Genomic DNA, 20612 nt, shown 5'->3' on the forward strand with positions numbered 1-20612 from the left:
AACCAAATCAGAAGGAAATTTATTCATACAGTCTTTCTTCAACACACCACACCATGTGTCAAATATGAGCACTTCTCTGCTCTCACTTCCATAATTTCTCACCTGCTCAGAAAGGTCCAGAATCTGACTTTTTAAGAGATCTTAATTGCAAAACCCTGCACTGCACTATCGTTGGAGCCTATATATGAACACAGCTCATCGGCATATTCCTCTGGAGTCCCCCACGGCCAGAGCGTCTTGTGAAGGGAGTGGGCCAGTGAAGGAGTTGAGTTTCTGTTTATTTCTTCACCACCTGGATAACGTCTTCGTGTTCCATGATGTGTGTCAGCCCCACCCTCTGGGGACTGTACTTTGTGCTGGTGCCCTGGGAGAGAGGAATGACTTACTAGTTAATACAAGTCTTCAAAAGGTCAATCGTGCATGCTTTTAAAGAGAAATAAACAACCATAACTTAAGAGGACAACATAAGTGCTGACTTACCCACACCAAGGCGTACTTGAATTGGCTGGCTAACGTTCTGTGAATTCGGTGACACTGCAAAATACAAGGTGAAATTTAAAAAAAAAGAAGACATAAAGAAAAACTTAAGCACATCTTGGCATCTTGCCTTCACAGTTCTGGCTATATGTTATTTTCAAACAACACCAATTTAGTTCACGAATGGTAAAAAAAAATTAAGCAGCCCTGTTTAATATGCCAGTTTTGTCTTTTTTCTTTCCTTTTAAGTGAAAATATAATTTCACATACCACGTGTTCTACTGATGCTCCTCGTCTCATGATGATGGGGTCTCCGAAGTCAGGTCGTTCTAAAATGGAAAGAGAAAGTGGTGAGAATGTTATGTTTAGTTTTGTCAGATGATACAAAGTAGATGTACTATTCTGCCCGTGAAGAAAAATGTATAATTCCAGCTTCAAACGCCATGTCTGAGTCTTACACAGTGTGGTAGTACATTACAAATACACCCATTATTGCAGAGGCATGCATACACATGGGCATTCACACGACTTGGCCAAGGGATTTTTTTTTAAAATGAATTAACCTCTTAAATGTAAAATACTGTATTAGTTATGAAAGTAAATGTAATACGAATAAATATGAAACAGCATACCTCCTCTCTTCTTGGTGTACAAGCAGTTTAAGGCCAAATATTCCCAAAGCTGCTCCAAAAGGTAATCCAGATTCAGTTTCATGCCACAGCTAATGAAGACAAAGAAACACACACATAACTTGTGAATAACAGCGATGGCAGAATCCATCCCAATCGGATGGATTTTTATCATGAATAAATCTTTCTTTTTTTAACATCGCTTTATCTAATTCTAAAGGATAAGTCTTCCAAGGATAAGTCTTCAATCATGCATATATAACTTAAACTAAGGAGGAAAATACCAGAAAATAGGGAATGTGTGCATGCATTTTCCCCTGTCGTTGCAGGTTATGACGGGTTGTGTTGTAAAAATAAAACGTGTAATTTGAGCACATTACCTGATGACAACACTGTGGGGTCTCCGGGCCAATCGGTCCACCTCCTCAATTGATATACAGTCCACTTTGTTGTACACCTGCAAGCAAAGCAGCACACAGATCTAGGTCACAAATTACCTGGAAAGCCAGCCTATAGCATTATACAGCAGCGGAAAAAAAATCCACTCCGAGAGCACTCTGAAATGCTCAGACACACCACAGGCAAAGTTGTCCAACAGTTAGGGTATAATACCATTAACATCTCCGGAAGAGTTTGTCTCTGAATCTTTTTTTTTTTTTTGAAATTCAAGTTTTTAATTGATCAAACTTTAAACACACACATAAAAGGTCCACACAGTACATTATATTGTCCTACTGTACATAGCTCTTCTTGACATCTCCATCAGAAAATATGGTCCAGAAAATAACAGTCGTAATAAATGGAAATACGTAGAAATATATATAACGGCTGTCTGTCTTTGATTCTTGAGTAATTGAATAAAAGTGTTTGAAACACTGCTACTAAACAATCAACACTGTGTGAATAGCAAATACTTTCCCCCTAAACATAGGCTATACTACCATTAACATTTCAAAAAACATTGGTATTTTGTTCATCAGTCTTTGCAGAGATATACTGACTTTTCATATAAAATAAGTTGTTGTAAATAAGTAGTAGAGTAGTATTAGAGAAGAGTACCCCACCTGACCCTCTGCCCATATTAGGTCATTTTGGGCAGGGTGTCAGCTGGGCTACTTATGTCTCTTTCTGATGATAGATTTGGGCAAGTACAGTTTTGGGGTTCTACTTTGTCATTAAAAAAAGCTTACCCAGCTTCATTTAAAATCTGTGATGGTCTAGGCCAAAAATGTTTAATGTGACATACAATGACCCATTTCAGCTGGTCAAATCATATGAACTGAATGAAGGAGCTATAGGTCAATGTTGATACCTACATATAAGCAAGGCATGTAAACTCTGTTTCCAACGATGACGTCAATGAATTCATCTGGTGTGCAGTCCTCTCGGAACAAAACCTCGGCGTTGAAGATTTCTAGAAAAAGTGTTAAGTGCATAAACGATTCTTTGACTCTGTTACACAACAAAACCACAAATGGATGCATGTAGCCATTAGCTGCAGAGCAGTTGGCAAAGGATACTGTATTCGTGCAGAATCAGCTGCACCAGTTTCTCTGAGCACTGTGTGAGCGGCACCATCGAGTTGAAGGACAGACCGCCACCTTTCTTGGGCTAAAAGAATAAAAGTCAACATTCAGTATACTACTGGAAAGAATCTAATAAGACGTTATACCATTAAATGCTTTACATGTACTATAGTGGTATTAACAGTATGCAAAACACAGTACCTTGAAGTAAATATTTGGTTTACAACGGTTGAGCCTAATGCCAACAGACTCCAATTCTTTCTCCAGCAGCCCTCTGGGGGGAAAACACAAATCGAAACAAAGCAGAAAAAGGAAAATGAGAAGCTGTACAAAAAACGGTCAAACACACATTGTAGACATCAGGAGCAAACGGGCATAAGCACTGCACATACACTCATAGCAAAGCAGATAGAGCAGCAGAGTGGACAGTGACACTAAGAAAACAAGATTCATTCATAGCTTCCACCCTGCTACAAGCAAAAATAGTGACCAGCTTTTAATTACTGATGACTACTCATCCTCCTGTTCTTTCTCTGTATTTACTGCATTTATGGAATGTGTGCAGTACACAGAACAATCTAGTGGAAATGTTTTAATGTCTCATATTGTCAAAAGTCTATTGATGATTGACTCAAAGTTCCAATTTGCCAGGACTGTTAGTCTATGTACACATGGCACTTTATTATCTCAGCATAATCTGTAATTTAACTGCTGTCTAATGTCTGCTGGGACCCTCTCTGGTTACTGTTTGTGTCAAACCATAGTTAAATTTATTGTATGTGCTTTGCAGCTGTGTGTCTTGTCCATTGTTTGTATTTGATTTGATTTGATGTTGGGAAATAGCTTGGGAACTTCCATACTGCCTTTAGTTCTAAACAATCGTTCTGATCTGAAAGAATCTCACTTGTGATTAGGTCTGGTGTTAACCAGGCAAGTTGGGGGATATGCTGCAAAAAAAATCCTATCAACTTTGTTAACATGGCAAATAAACTCTTGAACTTGAAATGGGACTTAAAGACTTACACTATCTTAGCATTAGAACATTGGTATAATATATTAGTCCAATACAAAGATTGCATCTGCTTTCTACACATGCAACATATTGGCCCTATCTTCCTCATGTACAAATCAGAGCCTTTCCCACTCTCATTCTCTCTCAACACATTGTGGGGTGTATAGCTATTGTTTTTAATTATGTTACTCAAAATAAAAGTTACTTAACTGTGGGGTTATTTTACAGGTGGGATACAACAAGTTTGTGCAAGTGTGTGTGTGTGTGTGTGTGTGTGTGTGTGTGTGTGTGTGTGTGTGTGTGTGTGTGTGTGTGTGTGTGTGTGTATCTTACAAAAAATGTCTACACCTACCTCTGCACATCTCCCTTTGTTGCATCCAGCATCATGATAACAACATCAGCTGTTCGAGCCACTGCAATGACTTGCCGGCCTCTACCCTTACCTAAACAAAACAGAGCACAAGGTAAGAGCAAACAACGCACAATCACAAGAGTCTATAGATGTAGGGAAATGTATTTCTTTTTCAACCATTTATTTACCCTGAGCAGCCCCCTCAATGATTCCAGGCAAATCCAAGAGCTGTATGTTGGCCCCTTTGTACTAAGAACACAATGCACAGTACACACTATGATTAATAACACAAAGCAAAATGTAAATACTGACATAAAGAATGTTGCCAGAGATGGTGTATAGACATGGAGACAGTGTGTGTAAAACCATGTGTGAATCTCACCTCAATGACACCTGGGATGCATGTCAGTGTGGTAAACTCATAATTTGCAGCTTCACTTTCAGTCGCCGTCATTAAGCTGAGGAAAGTGGACTATAGGAAAGTGTACAATTACAATCACATGCAAACCACAATAACAACCACACTTATTATGCCAAATAATTCTGGCTCCTGTAGTACCACAATGATTGTTGACTTACTTTACCCACGGATGGAAACCCGATTAGTGCTACCCTGGCATCGCCAGATTTCATTACATCGAAGCCTTCCCCTTTGGCTCCAGCTGATTTTGATGGCTCCAACAGCTGGGCTCTGTACTTGGCAAGTTTGGCCTTCAATAATCCCAGATGGTACTCGGTAGCTGTTAGGACAGGTTAACAGGACGTGCAAAAGCATTAATGATCTCATAGCCATCTCCGTAAGGTTCTGTCACAGGTTTCCACTTGCAGAAAATGACAATGCGCTCACCTTTATTTTTCTGTGTACGAGAGATTTCTCTCTCGATTTCCGCTATTTTCTCCAAAATCCCCATGGTTGCTGGACCCTTTAAGATCTACCGTCAGATACCTAAAGAAAAAGATTTGGTATAATTGTATTATATACCAGGGGGTGTTAAACGCAGTGAACGCCTAGGCTGCTAAACAAGTTGAGATGTGGCAAGGTAAGCGGATGGAGACTCCCAACTGAGATCGCTCCCGGACGTGCGGTCCCAGGTGTTTCTATCACTCCCGGACGTGCGGTCCCACCCGATTATATTTCACGTATTATCATATACTGCCACATACAAGCAATTTAGGGTTAGGGTTAGGTTTGGGGTTAGGGTTAGGGTTAGGGTTATGGTTATGGTTAGGGTTAGGTTTAGGGTTAGAAACAAAAAACTAACATCAACAAGATAACTGGCTCCGTCATATGGCGGTGGTACCGATAGTCTGGCTAGTGGGAGCGAGATGAAATGGGAGCGTCCTGAGTTGGGAGCGTCAATCTGGGAATCTGTGGCAAAAGAACAGCTAACTTAGCTAACAAACTACACTTGAAGCTTAACGCGCGTTAAATTACACCGAGTTCGCGTAACTAGCATTTCTTTCATGATGTTAAGAGACCTTGTTACAAAGTCACATTCCGTTAGGTGGCAATACATCGTAAGGAATTTCATATTTACACTTTATTTCAGGTGGAACTCTGCAGCATGCCGAAAAATTGACATCACAAACCGGAAGTACCCGGTCCGATTACAAAGGCATCCGTATGGAACACGATGACATTTTCAGTGGACACATGGTTCCTAGAGAGCGTCTTGTCAGTGGCTGTTCACTCACGGAACTTCCTGTTAGCCACAATTGGCTAACCCTAACCACGGGACAGTGCAAAATGAATGGGTGTCAATGGAGTTTTTTACCATTATCATTTTTGTGATTTTTTATAATTTTTTGTCCTGAAATATTAATATTAAGTTCGAAGCTAGAAATAATAAGACCCCATTTGAGTAGCGTTTCGATTATTTTGCGCCACTAGATTATTATATACTGGGTCACAAAGCTCAATTTTTATGGGGCCAAACCCATAAACATTAGCGCGATGCTAGCGAGTACAGGTTGAAATCTTCTAACCTGCTGTAAAACTACACACCTGTGCGATTTGTCAATACAGCCTATTGTTAAACAACAGTCATAGTGCTTACCAGGAATGTTTTGTTGATGATATTTGTGACTGGAAATCGCAGTAGCAATGTATTTAGCATGGGTTCCCCTTTCCATTCCATACATTTTCCCACATGAAGGACTGGCCCACGCTCGTTACTGCATTATGCATGCAAAGCTAACTGGCTACAATGGGAACCAATGAGACTGAGCCTTCTCCCTGTTAGAGGTTCTCTGGTCTTGTGCTTGTTTGCGTAATATAGCTTGCGTGTTATTATGCTTCTACACTTACATGACACATGTTATGGAATTATTGTTGTAACCAAATAGTCACCCTTGTATATGCTTCGTGTTTACATTACATTAAGTCCACCGGGAAATCGTGCGCGTTGTAGTTATGTTCAACACCAATCCCACAATGCAAGAATAAACATGGCCGCGCCGTATGGATCAAGATCAACTGCGGATAATTCAGCTGCTTTTCAAGGCTTTCCGTTCAATGCGCCAAGTAAACCGGCTGAAGATTCTGGTACAGGGCAAGACAAGACCGGGGAGGCAAAGAAGAAACCGTGCAGAGCATGTACAGATTTTAAATCATGGATGAAAACACAGAAGACGCCGACAACCCCAGCACAGGTGAATGGTTTCTTGGTGCATTCCAAAAAGTTTCCATTATCAATTAAAAGCCTAGTCAAGGCTTTGTGATGATAGAGTGATTAGTGTAATTATTCTTGTGCGTTTACCCTCATGTAATCACAAAAGAGTACACTTCCAATGGCTTTTTCAAAGTGTGATGTAACATTTGACAAATGACAGGCAACGAGACATCAGCTTGACCTGTCTGTCAGGTCATTAGCCAAGCGGTCACATCCAGGATCACACAAAAGCTTCTACAAACTTCTTAAATGCTCCAGTTGTCACATTTTTCTTCTTTCCTCTGACATCCTCGTTGAAGGTGACCTGTTTTTAGAAAGACAATTGTCACTACCAGCCAAACAGGAAATACAACTTAAATTCAATTCTATGTGTGGTGTAGTAGGGTCTCATTATTTTTTATTTGGACCTTCATTTATGTTTTTCTTTTTACTTAACTCATAATAATTCATAATAATTATTAAGAATAATAATTGCCAATGATGGACAAAGTTGATTGAAAAACTGCATTAAAAAATAGCAACATCAGGACCTCAGTCAGTCTTTGCATTCTATCCATTAATTATGTGAGTTCATTGGGTGGGGCTTCGTTGCTAGGTCTGTGTAACGTAATATGCTATTGAAATGTGATATTTCTGCAGGTGACAAAACCAACAGAGACTGAGGCCGAGAGTGCAGTGGAGTGTCCACTGGACAGAGAGGAACTGGGCAAGTGTTCATGGTCCTTCCTTCACACGATGGCTGCCTACTATCCAGAGTCCCCAAGCCCCAGCCAGCGGCAAGATATGACACAATTCATCGGCCTTTTCTCAAAGTTTTTCCCCTGTGACGAATGTGCTGAGGATTTACGGGAAAGGTAAGGGCTTGCTGGGGATGTAAATCCATCTGCTACTCTCTTGAGATGTACAGTGGGTACAAGTTGATGGTTTCGTAATATAAAATGCAAAATGGTAAGAGTGCAGCTATCTACGCTCGTGGTGTCTACTGTATATGGTCAGCACAGTGTGGTGTGGTGTGTGTTAGAAAGCCTCGGACCTTTTTAACTCACTTAGGAGCAAATCTACCTCCTGGACTGAAGTTACTGTACGAACATTCGATCCGGGACTCCTCTTTGATGGATGTCCTTTAACATAATGATCATCACAACTTGTAATATTGAACCACTGAAACCAAAAAAAAGAAAATGTTTTGGCCTGATGACTACAGGCAGCCCCACTCCTTCCTGTACTACAGAATGCCGTTTTACATCCCCTGATATCTGTTCATATTCATGGAGTCTGTTCTCCTTCAAGGGCAACCATTTTCACACAAACGGTTCATTTCAAAAAGGTAGCAGCATTGACTCACATCCCACAAACACTGTAACAAGTAATAGGTGCACTACCCCAAGCATTTCCTCACATACTGAACATGACCTCATGATAGACAACAATCGTTACCTACAGTGTTTGCAGAATTATTAGGCAAACATGTTTTTTGACCATATTGTCTTTTATGCATATTTCCCAACACCAATCTATATGAACACGAAAACCTATTGGATTTAAGCATTCCAGGTCATGCATATTTGTATAATAAGATGGGGGTGTGGTCGAAGGTGCCCAACACCTTATGGCAGGTGTGCATAATTATTAGGCAATAATAATTTCTTCTGGGAAAATGGGCCACAAAATAGATCTAACAAACTCTGAAAAGTCTGTAAACAATTTTGAAGTCTTCTAGAGGGATGTGGCTGTCTTGAAATTGGCAAGACGTTGGTCACGTTAGCACAGAACTATCAAAACAAACAAAGTCACCAGTCAACCATTCAACAAGTGAATTAAGTAAAGACTGGGTTAAAAATATCTGGGGACAGAGTTTTCAAAGGTATTATGGACTTGGGAAAGTGACTCTTGGCAAACAGGGTGGAGGAGGAAAAAAAAAACATCTTTTAAAAAGACAACGGTATTTATGCAGTAATCTGCTGGCATTTGAGTGGAACTCAGGAACTCATCTGAGTGTGTACACTACTGATCTATGCTCATCTACGTGTTCCATTAACAGTCACTTTCACTAATTCATAAAACCATTGAAAAAACTGGATAAAGACATTTCTTGACCCATTCTTGACATTCTTGTTTCTTGTTGAGTGGTCTTCAGGTTTCAGCCTGTTTTACCTTGGTCATGTCTCTGAGTGCTGAATACAATGTTCTTCTGCACACTCGATGTAGGTTTCAGTTCTAGAATATAACAGCACTGCAGGGTAATAGTTTTGTGGTAATATTATGTTATGTAAAGTATGGTAATATTAACAAATGTATGGATCATAGTCACACTGGAATAGAAAAAAAGCAATGTAAAACAGGAGTTAGGGGGTACTCATGGTACAACGAAAAGGTTTGGGGGTACATGAGACAAAAAAGGTTGGGAAACACTGCATTAGATGGATGTGACCAGTATCTTAAGACAAGCCACATCCCTCTGGAAGACTTCAAAATTGTCTATAGTCTTTTTAGAGTTTGTTAGATCTATTTTGTGGCCCATTTTGCTTAGAAGGAAAACAAAGTTGCCTAATAGTTATGCACAATAATTATGCCCTGATATAGGGTATTGGGCTCCTTCCATCACACTGTCTCTTATTATACAAATATGCATGGCCTGGAATGCTTAAATCCAATAGGTGTTCATGTCCATAAAGGGTGGTGGCGGACAATGTGCATAAAATGGACGATATGGTCAATAAACTTGTTTGCCTAATAATTCTGCACACAGTGTATATTCCACAATATGGAATCAATGGAATCCACATTACTGAATATTATACCACCTGTGAATGCTGTGCTAACCTACATAGTGGTTCCTTTTGTCTTTCAGGTTGAAGACTAATCGACCAGATACCAGCAACCGCCACAACCTCTCTCAGTGGTTCTGCCGCCTGCACAATGACATTAATGTTCGGTTAGGAAAGCCAGAGTTCGACTGCTCGAAGGTTGATGAGCGGTGGCGGGATGGCTGGAAAGATGGATCTTGTGACTGAGAATCTTGATGATGAAGGGTGGTGGGGTGGGCACGATGTTGTGTGAGTGTGTGTGTGTGTGTGTGTGGGGGGGGTTAAATATGGTGAGTGAGGCAGTTATATTTGTGACATTTTATTTGTGAGATTCATGTATGTTTTTTTGGAAGCCTAAAAGACAAGTAAAAGTGGTTATTATGTCCAATTGCCCTGTATAATACAGTGTATGTTTTCTTTCCCCTCGATTTCATGAATAATGCTCAGAATTTATTTTTTCAAATGTACGGGTCTGTCTTCCCAGCTGTGATATTAATTGTGTTCCTTTATATTTTATGAAATGAAAATAAATGAATGTATATCATATTATAAGTGACCAACTGCCTGTATTTGACCACCTAATTGCTATTAGTGCGCCCCATCAGAAGGCTTTGGATAAGATTGCCATTCCATTGGGTTAAAATCATGAAATATACCTAAACAGCCTATGTTTTAAAACTGTCATTGATGAAATCAATGCCAATTTCCTTGCCTGCTAATGAAAATACATTTTCATCCCCAAAGTCTTTTTTTCCTAATTTGTTCGCTGATAGATCATAGGAGAGTAACGTTTCAGATTTGTGGGTGTTTTCGCAGAATGATCATAGAATGCACGATACGGTGTGATAGGATATTTAAGCCTCAGTGCTAGCCAAAGATTGTAGTAATTGGACCAGTCATTCAAAACAATATAGACGTAGGCTATGTTGTAGCTCGAGGAAATAGACCGTGATCGGCTGTAGCTGCCAAGTGGACAGTAGAGGATGCCAAAGAGCCCAAGATCGTGCGCGAAGTCCTCTGATTTGTGCACGCCGCTGCCAGGCAGTGGGGTGTGTGAATAACATCCTACCTATCTGGAAACCAAGGAGGGCTGGAGCCTGAAGAGCTGCGAGAGAGGAAAGATGGACGGAGTAGGCTCCTTTGGTGCGGGTAGAGCAGGGGCTGCTTTCGACCCCATCGCTTTCGTCCAGCAGCCGACGACAATCATTAGAATACTGGCATGGGTAAGGATGTTTTTCTTGTTTCCTTCGTCGTTGGGCGTATCCGTCATGCTTTATAGATTCATTGTGGTATGGAGGAGATGTGACGGAAATTGCAAGCCATATTGGTGTTCATGGATGCTCTTAATTGAAATACAAACCTTAAAATGATCAGAGACCATTCTGTTACCTTCTATTTTCTAGCCTACATGTTAGATTTTTAGGAGTTAAATCGAAATATTCCTCAATATCTCACAATTAGTTGGATTTCATCTAGCTAATTTCACGATTAGCCTTAATTCTGTCTGGATTATTTGAATTATTGCTCCTGTAGCCTATGTTTTGACCATTTGGAACGTTTACCATGCTTGGATTTAATGTAGCAAAATACAACCAGTCCAGCCTACAATATGAAACAATGATTCTTTTTTTCAATTATCTAGTCTGACTGTCTTTAAATACATCATTTAAAAAATGTAAACGTATATTAGGCCCTATCTATTTGGTGCACTAGCCCTGTTCTCAATATCACAACAAAGTATTTCGTTATTGTTTTAGGCCATTTCATTATTTTTTTTGCACGAAATTGGTTTGCTTGAAGCTTACATCAGGGCTGAGAAGGGCACAATCCCCGCCTATTCGACCCCCTACCATCTTCAGCTATGTCAGTATAAAAGCTCTTAGTTGCGCGTCCCCTGTGTGCGTAACGATCAGACATTGTGGATGGTGCCCTTGAAATTAACATTCTGTTTATTTCACAATTCATCACCTTACATACAGAAATGGACGCAGAAATGTCGAGGGACACGTTGAAGTTCTGCTTTCTTGTTCCTGGACAGGACTGTGTTCACTTGTTGATGCTGCACAGGTCTATTGTTGGGATATCAAAGGGGATTGCGCGCAGTTGTGGAGTACTGTATATTTTGGGACCAAAACACAATGGGGGTCAAAATCTTTGATCCATTTTTTACAGACTGAACAGCATAACTTTACAAATAAACAAACGCTCTTGGAGTGTAGCCTACTGTCCCAAATTCCTCGTAGACCTTTTTGGTGAGTGTAGGCCCATAAACTCATTTATTTCGGATTTGTGTTTATGAAAAGGTAATATTTAAGGAATTAATGACCCTGGAAAAAAAATGACCTCCCCTGTGCAGGTTAAGTGAAATCCTAAACCCCAATGCATTCTTCTCATGAACTGGGGATTGCTGTGTCATTTCTGCATTTGAGATGTACATATTTTGGTGGCATGTGTACAGCTTTGTGGGCAAATAATGTCTGTTTCAAGTATCATTTAAATGTGAATAGACTGCCAATTGATAAAGTCATTAAGGGCAACATAGTTGTAAGCAGTCAGCTACTGGGTAATTTCTTTCCAGGACATTTAACATTTCTTCTCTATCCTCGTGCTAATAGAATGTCTTCTGTTTTCCTAGAGATTTTTGTGTTGATTTTGTGCATGCAACTACATTGTAGTGGTACATTACACTTTGTCTTTCTCAGGAGACAACAGTTGGTCTTCCGACATAATGAAATTATGAGGGAAAGAGTGTTTTTAAAAAAAAAATCTAAGCATATGCAGGGCTCTCATTGATATGTCAGATGACACAGCATATCCATGTGTATCCATACAACAGCCTATCCATCAGCCCGTGTCATGTGACCAACCAGTCGCCCAATGTCCCGCCAGTCTCTCTCTTCTCATGTCTAACTATTGATTTAGTGAACAGTGTGTGCGTGTGAGACCCCATCTAATCAATCGCCAGTTGGTTGCCATGAAATATTTACAACTCTGCTCTGTGTATTGTAACCCACATTGTGTCGGATGTCACATCACTTTAAAAAAAAAATATATCTACACAGTTGTGCTTGGGTATATTACAACTCTGCCCCCCATGTTGTAATGCGGAAATCTTCTGCATACTGGTGTTTGGGTGTATTTACATCTCTGCTTTGTAACCCACATTGCGTTCTTGTCACCTTCTTCTCAAGATCTTCTCCACCGGTTGGGCTGTACAGTATTCACAACTCTGCTCCTTAACCCACTGTTGTGCATCATCGTCGTCATCATCATCATTATCGTCGTCATCATCATCATCATCATCATTGTTTTTTGCAGATCTTCTCCATAGTGGTGTTTGGCTCCATCGTGAACGAAGGCTACGTCAACCACGGCAGCGAGCGGCTCTACTGCGTCTACAACAAGAACAACAGCGCCTGCAACTTCGGGGTCACCGTGGGCCTGGTGGCCTTCCTGGGCTGCCTCTTGTTCTGCGCCGTGGACATGAAGTTCCAGCAGATCAGCAGCATCAAGGACAGGAAGAAGGCGGTCATGGTCGAGATCGGCTTTTCGGGTAGGTTCAAATTTAGTAAGAGAGCTGCACTCTCGGGTGTAATTCTTGCAGTTTTAATCTACTTGGTTAAGGTAAGTTAAGGTTTAAGTAAAGATGCTGATGAAAGCTTAGGCCGAAACGTCTGTCTGTCTGTCATGCTAACCCAGTAGATTAAAACCGCAACAATTACACCCGAGAGTGCGGCTTTTTTACTAAACATGAACGTTGCTGTTTGTAAGACACAGTTGTAAGAAACAGTTGGGAGTTGAGCACACTTTCTAAAAAAAGACCGATAGGTTCAAACCCACACGAAAATCATATACATTTACCTCAATTTATACATTATATATTGTATATCATATTATATACTGTGCACTGTATAGTACATAACATGTAGTTTAATGAACAGATGTAATTACAGCACTTGTAGAATGATATTACAAAGTTGAAATCACGTAATATCATACCACTAGTATTCTTTTACATCTTTGAGAGTACTCTACTTTATAGAACTCTGGTATAATGAAGCCAGGCCATACATGGCGTACATCCTGAGTAGACATCGGCTGAATGCGGATAAAATAAATCTGATCTAACTGAACAGGAACTACACACATACCATCTACACCCAGTTATGACATTTCTGCTAGGACAGCAATACCCTCTGTACGATATACAGTTTTGTACAAGCTCCCTTTCCCCAGAGCGGTTGTCAGACAGCAGAGCCTGCACACAGTCATGGATTTGTTAATCAGTAGCACTGGTGTTAGTGGAGCCACTGAGCAAGAGCATTGTTTTTGTCCGACTAATAACTCAACAAGCTGAACTCCTCCCACTAGGAGAGCCACACCGGGGGAGCTAAACTATGGCATTCCACAGCATATTAAACATCTACACTAAGCTCTACTCCGCCCCACTCCACTCTACTCCACTTGACTCCAAGTACACCATTGTCATGGCAGCATTGGGCTGTTGTACGTGAAGGATAGTAAAGGCTTCCTACATTTCCTCTTATGTATAGTGTGCAATATGTGCATTTGCTTTGCTTTTGGAAGAAAGTGCTCATGCGTGAAAAGACTATCCACAGCCTGCTTAGTAGACATAGACAATCTTCATACTGTTAAGACTGTGCAACATGAAATCAAAAGACTGAAGATGTTGTGAAAAAGGTCATAGTATACCACTCTTAAACAAAGTTGTACATTGTCAAAGCAAAAAAGTGAGACGTTTCCCTAGAAATAATGTAGCTGCAACGCAAGGACACCACAATGAATGATGTCTTTCATTGTCCTGCCCATGTCTAGAATAGGAATCACTACAGACAATGGCTGCTTGACTGGCTGACACACTGGGATTAGAATGCTGTTCTGTACTTGTCATTGTTGTTGTTGCGACAGTGCTTGTGTACTTTTTCCAGTGTTGTCCTGAAGAAGGTTCTTCTTTTTTGTTTTTGGTTGCAGGTTTCTGGACGTTCATGTGGTTTGTCAGCTTCTGCTTCTTGGCTAACCAGTGGAGTCGCACCACCCCCGACGAGCTGCCCCTTAACCAGGGTGCAGACGCCGCCCGAGCTGCTATTGCCTTCTCCTTCTTCTCCATCTTCACCTGGGTGAGCGAGCCAGAATCTCTAAAACTGTTTGTGGACCAACAGGTCTAGTGTGTAATGTCAACTCTGGTGCTTATTTTTGCCCTGTTGGCCATTCAAAGCAAACAGCCCTATCAGAAATCATGTCCTTTTCTGTTAATACTTACAAGTGACAACTACTCTCAGTTTCAAATAGGTGTGAAGTTTGACATTTGTTCATATTAAATGCACATCATGTGCATTATAAAACAGGCCAAAACTGATGCGCTTCCTAAAATATCCATATACGTGTCTAAACAGCTTCATAGGGTAACCAGCCTAGATAATAATAAATGGCTTTAGAGTCATTGGCCTCGGTTACATGGGACATTTAATTCTGAATTAGCTCCATTTAATTCCGAATAAAACTTAATTCCGCTTTGAAAACATCATGTAAACACTTTGATTGAATTCGGAATTAAATGAAAGTGCTATGTAAACTCGGCGGAACTACTTAATTCTGAATGATTAATTCAGAATTAAAACGATCATGTAAACGTAGGCAATGTCAACATTTAGAGTCACTGCCATTGACTCTCAGTACCATGGATGTTTATATGGGTTTCAAATCCTCTGGAAGTAAAACCAATGACCTTCAGTAGATCAGTTTTGAAGAGTATAACAAGGAAGCGATGATTTTATATTTAAGCAATAAGCCATGAGAGGCCGCGGGTTATGCTCTATTGATAACGGCCATATCTAACACTGTTACACTTAATCGCTGACCAAATTTCTTTAAAATGCTTAATTAATTAATGCTTAACAATTAATTTGATCCGCGACAAGTTGAGGAAGTGATTGTGGTTACCCCGGCAACGATACTCGGCGTGCGTGCGTCGTCGCGTTGCCAGACACACACTTTGATACAAAAACTCAGCAATATTACATTACATTACATTGCATTTGGCAGACGCTTTATAACCAAAGCGACATTCAAAAGAGGACATAATCAAGCCAACATCACAAGCAAATACAAAGTGCACAGGAAGTGGCTATAAACATCGCAGGAATGAAATGTCTTTGCAATCACACTGATACCCCAACCATAGATGGTGCGAAGATGTGCTCTTCTTGCAACTTCCCTACCCCAACTGCAACATATTCTCATTACCGACGTAGATGCGCTTGGTCTATCTTAGACACGCTTAGAATATTCAGTTGGAACTTAAGGTGTAGGTTTACGCTCAATTGACCATGGCTATCAGCTAATCAGAATTGAGAACCGGACCGCACAGTGTAAGATGATGGGTGTAGGTCATCTTAGCGGCGGACTTCATTAGATGTACTGTATGTGGTGGTACCACAAGTAGCATGCATGGGGTAAAGCATTTACATCAGTCACATGCTGCAGAATATTGGCCATCCAAACCTGTCTCTACACACTCCATGCGAAAGCTGGAAAAGAATGAATGGATGTCGGCCTCAACTGCAGCTGCTCTCCTGAAACAGCTGAGAGCGGAAAAGAAAACCCCATGAGTACGCACGATGAGCCATCTAACCCATTGCTCTCACTCTATTGTGTGTGTGTGTGTGTGCGCGCGCGCATGCGTACGCATGATTGTACGCCTCATGAGCCACCTCACCCTTTGCACTCACTTTATTTACATCCGGACGTTTCCTCCTGCTGCCCCAGGCTCGTACACAAAGACAGGGATGGTAAAAAAAAAGGAAGAAAGAAAGAAAGAAAAAAACACACACACACTGCTGTCCTCAGACTAAGAATAAGTCATTACATCATGGCCTATCTATGCCTCATAGACCTGAGCTACATTAGTGGGAAAAATGGCGCTCCACACATACTGTGGAGTAGAGCAGTGTGGCAGTGAGTGGCCACACATTAACTACTACTCTAGTTCTAGCTGGCTATTCTAGGCAGTTATAGGAAACCTAAAGGTTCGACTCCCGACCCGCCAGGTTGTGTGTGTGTGTGTGTTTGGGGGGAGGGGGTGCTCTCCTTCATCCTCCTCCATGACTGAGGTACCCTGAGCATGGTACCGTCTCGCCACACTGCTCCCTTGGGCCGCCATTGGTGGGGGCTTCCCACTTGCCATGGGTAAGGCATAAATGCAATTTTGTTGGGTGCTGTTTCACAATGACAATGGGAGTTGGAGTTTCCGAGGTGGCCGTTTTACAGAGGGTGGAGGAGAAAGGAGAGCCAGCCAACCAGCCAGGTCGTGTCCTGATGTGTACCTCCCACACTGCACTTGAAGCTACAGTAAAGTACTGGAGACTCTGTCTCAGGCAGTCAAGGTCATATATCTCTGAGGAAAAACGTTTCTGTGTTTTCTGTGTAGAAATGGATACTGACTGATTACTCATTGACTCACATTCACACAGGTAGTGTAGGGGCAGTGGAAAGTGAGAGAACTAGGCGGCCCCGAATGTCTTTGCAGAGGACCATTCCAATGTCTTACATTTTAATACTCAGGCAGAAGTGTAATGGTGATAAATGTGAATGTAATGTAATCGTGAATATCCAGAGCTGTTCATCAGGAGGCATCATTGTATATCTTGTAAAATACACTATTTAGGGGGGCACTGTGGCACATAGCACTAAGCCTCCCACATATGGGCTTGCTTGCCCAAGGTTCGAATGTGGCCTGGGATTCAAAAGCCTTAAATGTACTGCTTGCTGGGAGAATGGACCTCCAAGTCAGTTCTGTCACATAATTGCTGCAAAAGTATATTTTGGGGCTTTTAGTTTTTAGACAGTTTAGACAGTGGAGGAGAGACAGGAAGCAAGTTTGGAGAGAGAGACGGGGAAGGGCCGGCAAAGGACACAGGCCGGAATCGAACCCGGGTCAGCCGTGGAGCAGATGAGTGCCACACTGTTAGTGCCACGGCAGGGCCCAGCCAATTGAATTCAGCTAATTCCACTGACTTCTCAGGCAGGTACAGTAGATTAACTAATTCGATTGCCTGGTTAGGAGCACAGATAGAAGAATACAATTTCAATTTATCCATCATCGAGGTTGTTCATAGCCTTTGTGTGTGGGTGCTTAATATGTTTGCTTTGCACAGTTAATCAGGAATAACTGAAGCTACTGATCAACTGTTGATGCTGGTGGTCAGGGTAATATGTGAATCTGACATTTTGAATGTCACTGAATTTGATAAAAAGCCACTCAATGAGAATTCAATCTGTTGGTGAATGTGAAAGCAGTAAGAAAGGACACAGATTAGAACACGTTTTCAACTTCAAGCAAATGCATTTACTGTATGTGTGATAATCTGCTTGAAGAATTGAAAGCCAGTGGCATTGGTCACATGCCACATCAGAGTACAAAGTGCACACAACCAAATTCAACTTGTTCACGTATTCCTCAAACAGCATGCACATTTGTGCTAAAAAATATTGTTGCTCACTGTAAAATCTCATATGTGACTAGTCGCAAAAAAACAAGGGGGCATATTGAGTTTAATCATAGATTCTTAAACATTGGGCAGTCATGGGTAAGCGGTTAGGGCGTCAGACTGGCAACCCAAAGGTTGCTGGCTCAACTCCCGACCCACCAGGTTGGTGGGGGGAGTAATTAACCAGTGCTCTCCCCCATCCTGCTCCATGACTGATGTTCCCTGAACATGGTACCTTCCTGCCGCACTGCTTCCTTGGGGCGCCATTAAGGGCTGCCCCCTTGCACGGGTGAGGCATAAATGCAATTTCATTGTTTGCAGTGTGCAGTGAACACGTGTGTGCTGTGGAGTGCTGTGAGTGAACATTTTCCCAGTTAGACTTTCACTTCACTTAGCTTTTGCTTTCACTCAAAGTGTAGATCCTAAGCTTTACAATGATACCTTAAACATAGGAATGTCTGGTGAGTTTGTGGCCTATTTAACGCGTTCACTTCTTAAAGTACAAGAAAATAGATAACGCTAGTCCTTTTAATTCCAACATTTATGCTTTTGGACAAACACAAACCAATCCTGTTGTCTGAAGCACTGAGTAACTTTTTCAAGACCTCAACTTGCACATTATGCAAAAAAAGATCGCAAAAAACTTTTCTCAATTTTGCTCTGAGAAACATGTGGCCAGAATTGTTGTGGCTAGGCACGTATCCTCTTGTTATTTATTTATTTATTTATCAGCAATTGCATAGATCTTTGCTTTTTACATAGAATAAAAAGTAAAACTGGAAAATAAAGAACACCCTGCATCCCCAGCAGTTAAAAATTAGTTATTAGATAGTTGATCAGACAGGTAATAACCAGAGCGTTACAGAAACATAGCTGTAGGCCTATGTTTGAAGACATTTCTTCCATGTTTTCCCATTTTTTTTAACCTGGCAGCAATTCCAAGCATGTCTTTACATTCTGTTTGAAAACCAAAAGAATTCCATGAATCTGTTGCACTTAAAAACCAGGCATGCAATTTTGTGTGACTCAAATTCCTTCACGTTTCATCCATAACTGAGTTAAACATGTGTGCGGGTTAATGTGTAAGCTCAACATAGCAACACACAATACCTTAACCAGTGCTCTCCCCCATCCTCCTCCATGACTGAGGTACCCTGAGCATGGCACCGTCCCACCGCACTGCTCCCTTTCGGGCACCATTCGGGGCTGCCCCCTTGCACGGGTGAGGCATGATTGCAATTTCTTTGTGTGCAGTGTGCACTTGTGTGCTGTGGAGTGCTCTGTCACAATGGCAATGGGAGTTGGAGTTTCCCAGTTGGGCTTTCACTTCACTTTCACAGGTCCGGCTATGCTAATACCAGAAAAGATGTGAAGGGACCAGTCATACAGTCAGTCTCATGCCTCACCTGTTTTTTTTAACTTTCTGGGGGTTGTCTTTTTTTTATTTTACACTCGCTGTGGCCACTGTGCACTTCGTTCAAATTCTTCAGACATTAAGCACTTCACACAACCGCACACAGGAAAAAAATAATCCTGTCCGGTCTTTTATTAACTTCAGTAGAAGGTCCTACTCATGTAGTGTATATACGTTGAAATGCCCTTGTGGCATTGTTTATGTTGGTGAAGAGCTTTAGAAACCAGAATTTCTGAACATAAGACTGCAATACGTACACAGAACACGGATTATGCCATGGCCCGTCATTATGCACAGGCTAACCATGGCTCAGTAGCTACCATTAAGTTTTGTTGAATAGAGAAGGTTTTACCCCCATCTAGAGGTGGACATGTTGTTAACCTTCTGCTTCGCAGAGAGGCATTTTGTATTGAACTTAATATGTCTTGCTTCCTATTAAGTATCCTTTTGCCATAGGGTCTGTGTTCATACAAACTTTAATGTGAAATCTAAGTCCCATAGTGGACTACATGTGTTAATGTTATTGTTTATTGTGTGTGTTTTCTTCTCTTTCTTGTTTGATGTAACTTTGTTAATTCTTACAATTCTTAGTGTGGAAGCTGTTAAAGTGTTTTCAATGTGCAGTGTGCTCCAGCTTCAATGGTCTTGCTTCTAGTGGCAACAAAATGCATGGTTTTCTACTTTATTCCATTCTGGTCAACTGTATCACATTCTATATTGTGTTTTCTGCTCTTTTCTGGTTGTGGGAACAGGCTGGTCTGACGGTGAGGGCTGTGCAGAAGTTCCTGCTGGGCACGGACATGAGCCTTTTCACCACGGAACACTTGGATGGCAACGCCACCGTCCAGCCGTTTCCCACCACCACCACCACCGAAGCCGACAACACCGACACCTACCAGAGCCCCCCCTTCACCGAGAACTTGGACTCAACCGCCCCCTACCAAGTGCCCATCTACTAGACCAGGGGCTCACTGATGCCAGAGTTCCAGAGTTCAACAGGTCCTAACCAAATGTGTCTGTCACTGGGGGGGAGGCTGGGTGAGTTAGCGGGTGGTGGGTGGGTGGAAGGGGGGCAGGGGTGGGGATGAGGGACGGGCATGGGTGCCATACCTCGCCCATGTGGTGTAACAGTGTTCCTAGGTAGTGCTGTGCCGTGACCCTCTGTGCAGGTTTTTTTTTTTTCATTTTTAATTTTATTTATTTGATTATGTTTTTT

The 20612-nt window shown here is 41.4% G+C and overlaps 3 protein-coding genes across 3 annotated transcripts; 2 read left to right on the top strand and 1 right to left on the bottom strand.

The window, feature by feature from the left end:
- drg2 (developmentally regulated GTP binding protein 2) lies at positions 1 to 5654 on the bottom strand. Its single transcript, XM_063186758.1, has 14 exons — positions 5535 to 5654; positions 4844 to 4942; positions 4576 to 4736; positions 4379 to 4468; positions 4185 to 4245; positions 3997 to 4087; positions 2834 to 2906; positions 2627 to 2717; positions 2423 to 2520; positions 1487 to 1563; positions 1110 to 1198; positions 748 to 806; positions 481 to 534; positions 1 to 364 (listed from the first exon to the last, which is right to left on the bottom strand). Exons 2-14 carry the CDS (start codon positions 4905 to 4907, stop codon positions 278 to 280), a joined length of 1095 nt encoding a protein of 364 aa, XP_063042828.1. The 5' UTR covers positions 4908 to 4942; positions 5535 to 5654; the 3' UTR covers positions 1 to 277.
- Positions 5655 to 6255: 601 nt separating this feature from the next.
- Positions 6256 to 10021, top strand: gfer (growth factor, augmenter of liver regeneration (ERV1 homolog, S. cerevisiae)). The gene is made up of 3 exons (XM_063186781.1): positions 6256 to 6648; positions 7308 to 7522; positions 9520 to 10021. The coding sequence occupies exons 1-3, from the start codon at positions 6355 to 6357 to the stop codon at positions 9680 to 9682; spliced, it is 672 nt and encodes a 223-aa protein (XP_063042851.1). The 5' UTR covers positions 6256 to 6354; the 3' UTR covers positions 9683 to 10021.
- A 575-nt stretch (positions 10022 to 10596) lies between these two features.
- On the top strand, positions 10597 to 20438 carry syngr3a (synaptogyrin 3a). Its single transcript, XM_063186769.1, has 4 exons — positions 10597 to 10698; positions 12794 to 13028; positions 14468 to 14613; positions 20149 to 20438. The coding sequence occupies exons 1-4, from the start codon at positions 10597 to 10599 to the stop codon at positions 20353 to 20355; spliced, it is 690 nt and encodes a 229-aa protein (XP_063042839.1). The 3' UTR covers positions 20356 to 20438.
- The last annotated feature ends 174 nt before the right edge of the window (positions 20439 to 20612 follow it).

This window comes from Engraulis encrasicolus, chromosome 2 (genome assembly GCF_034702125.1).
Source record: "Engraulis encrasicolus isolate BLACKSEA-1 chromosome 2, IST_EnEncr_1.0, whole genome shotgun sequence".
In the NCBI taxonomy this organism is placed as follows: Eukaryota; Metazoa; Chordata; class Actinopteri; order Clupeiformes; family Engraulidae; genus Engraulis; species Engraulis encrasicolus.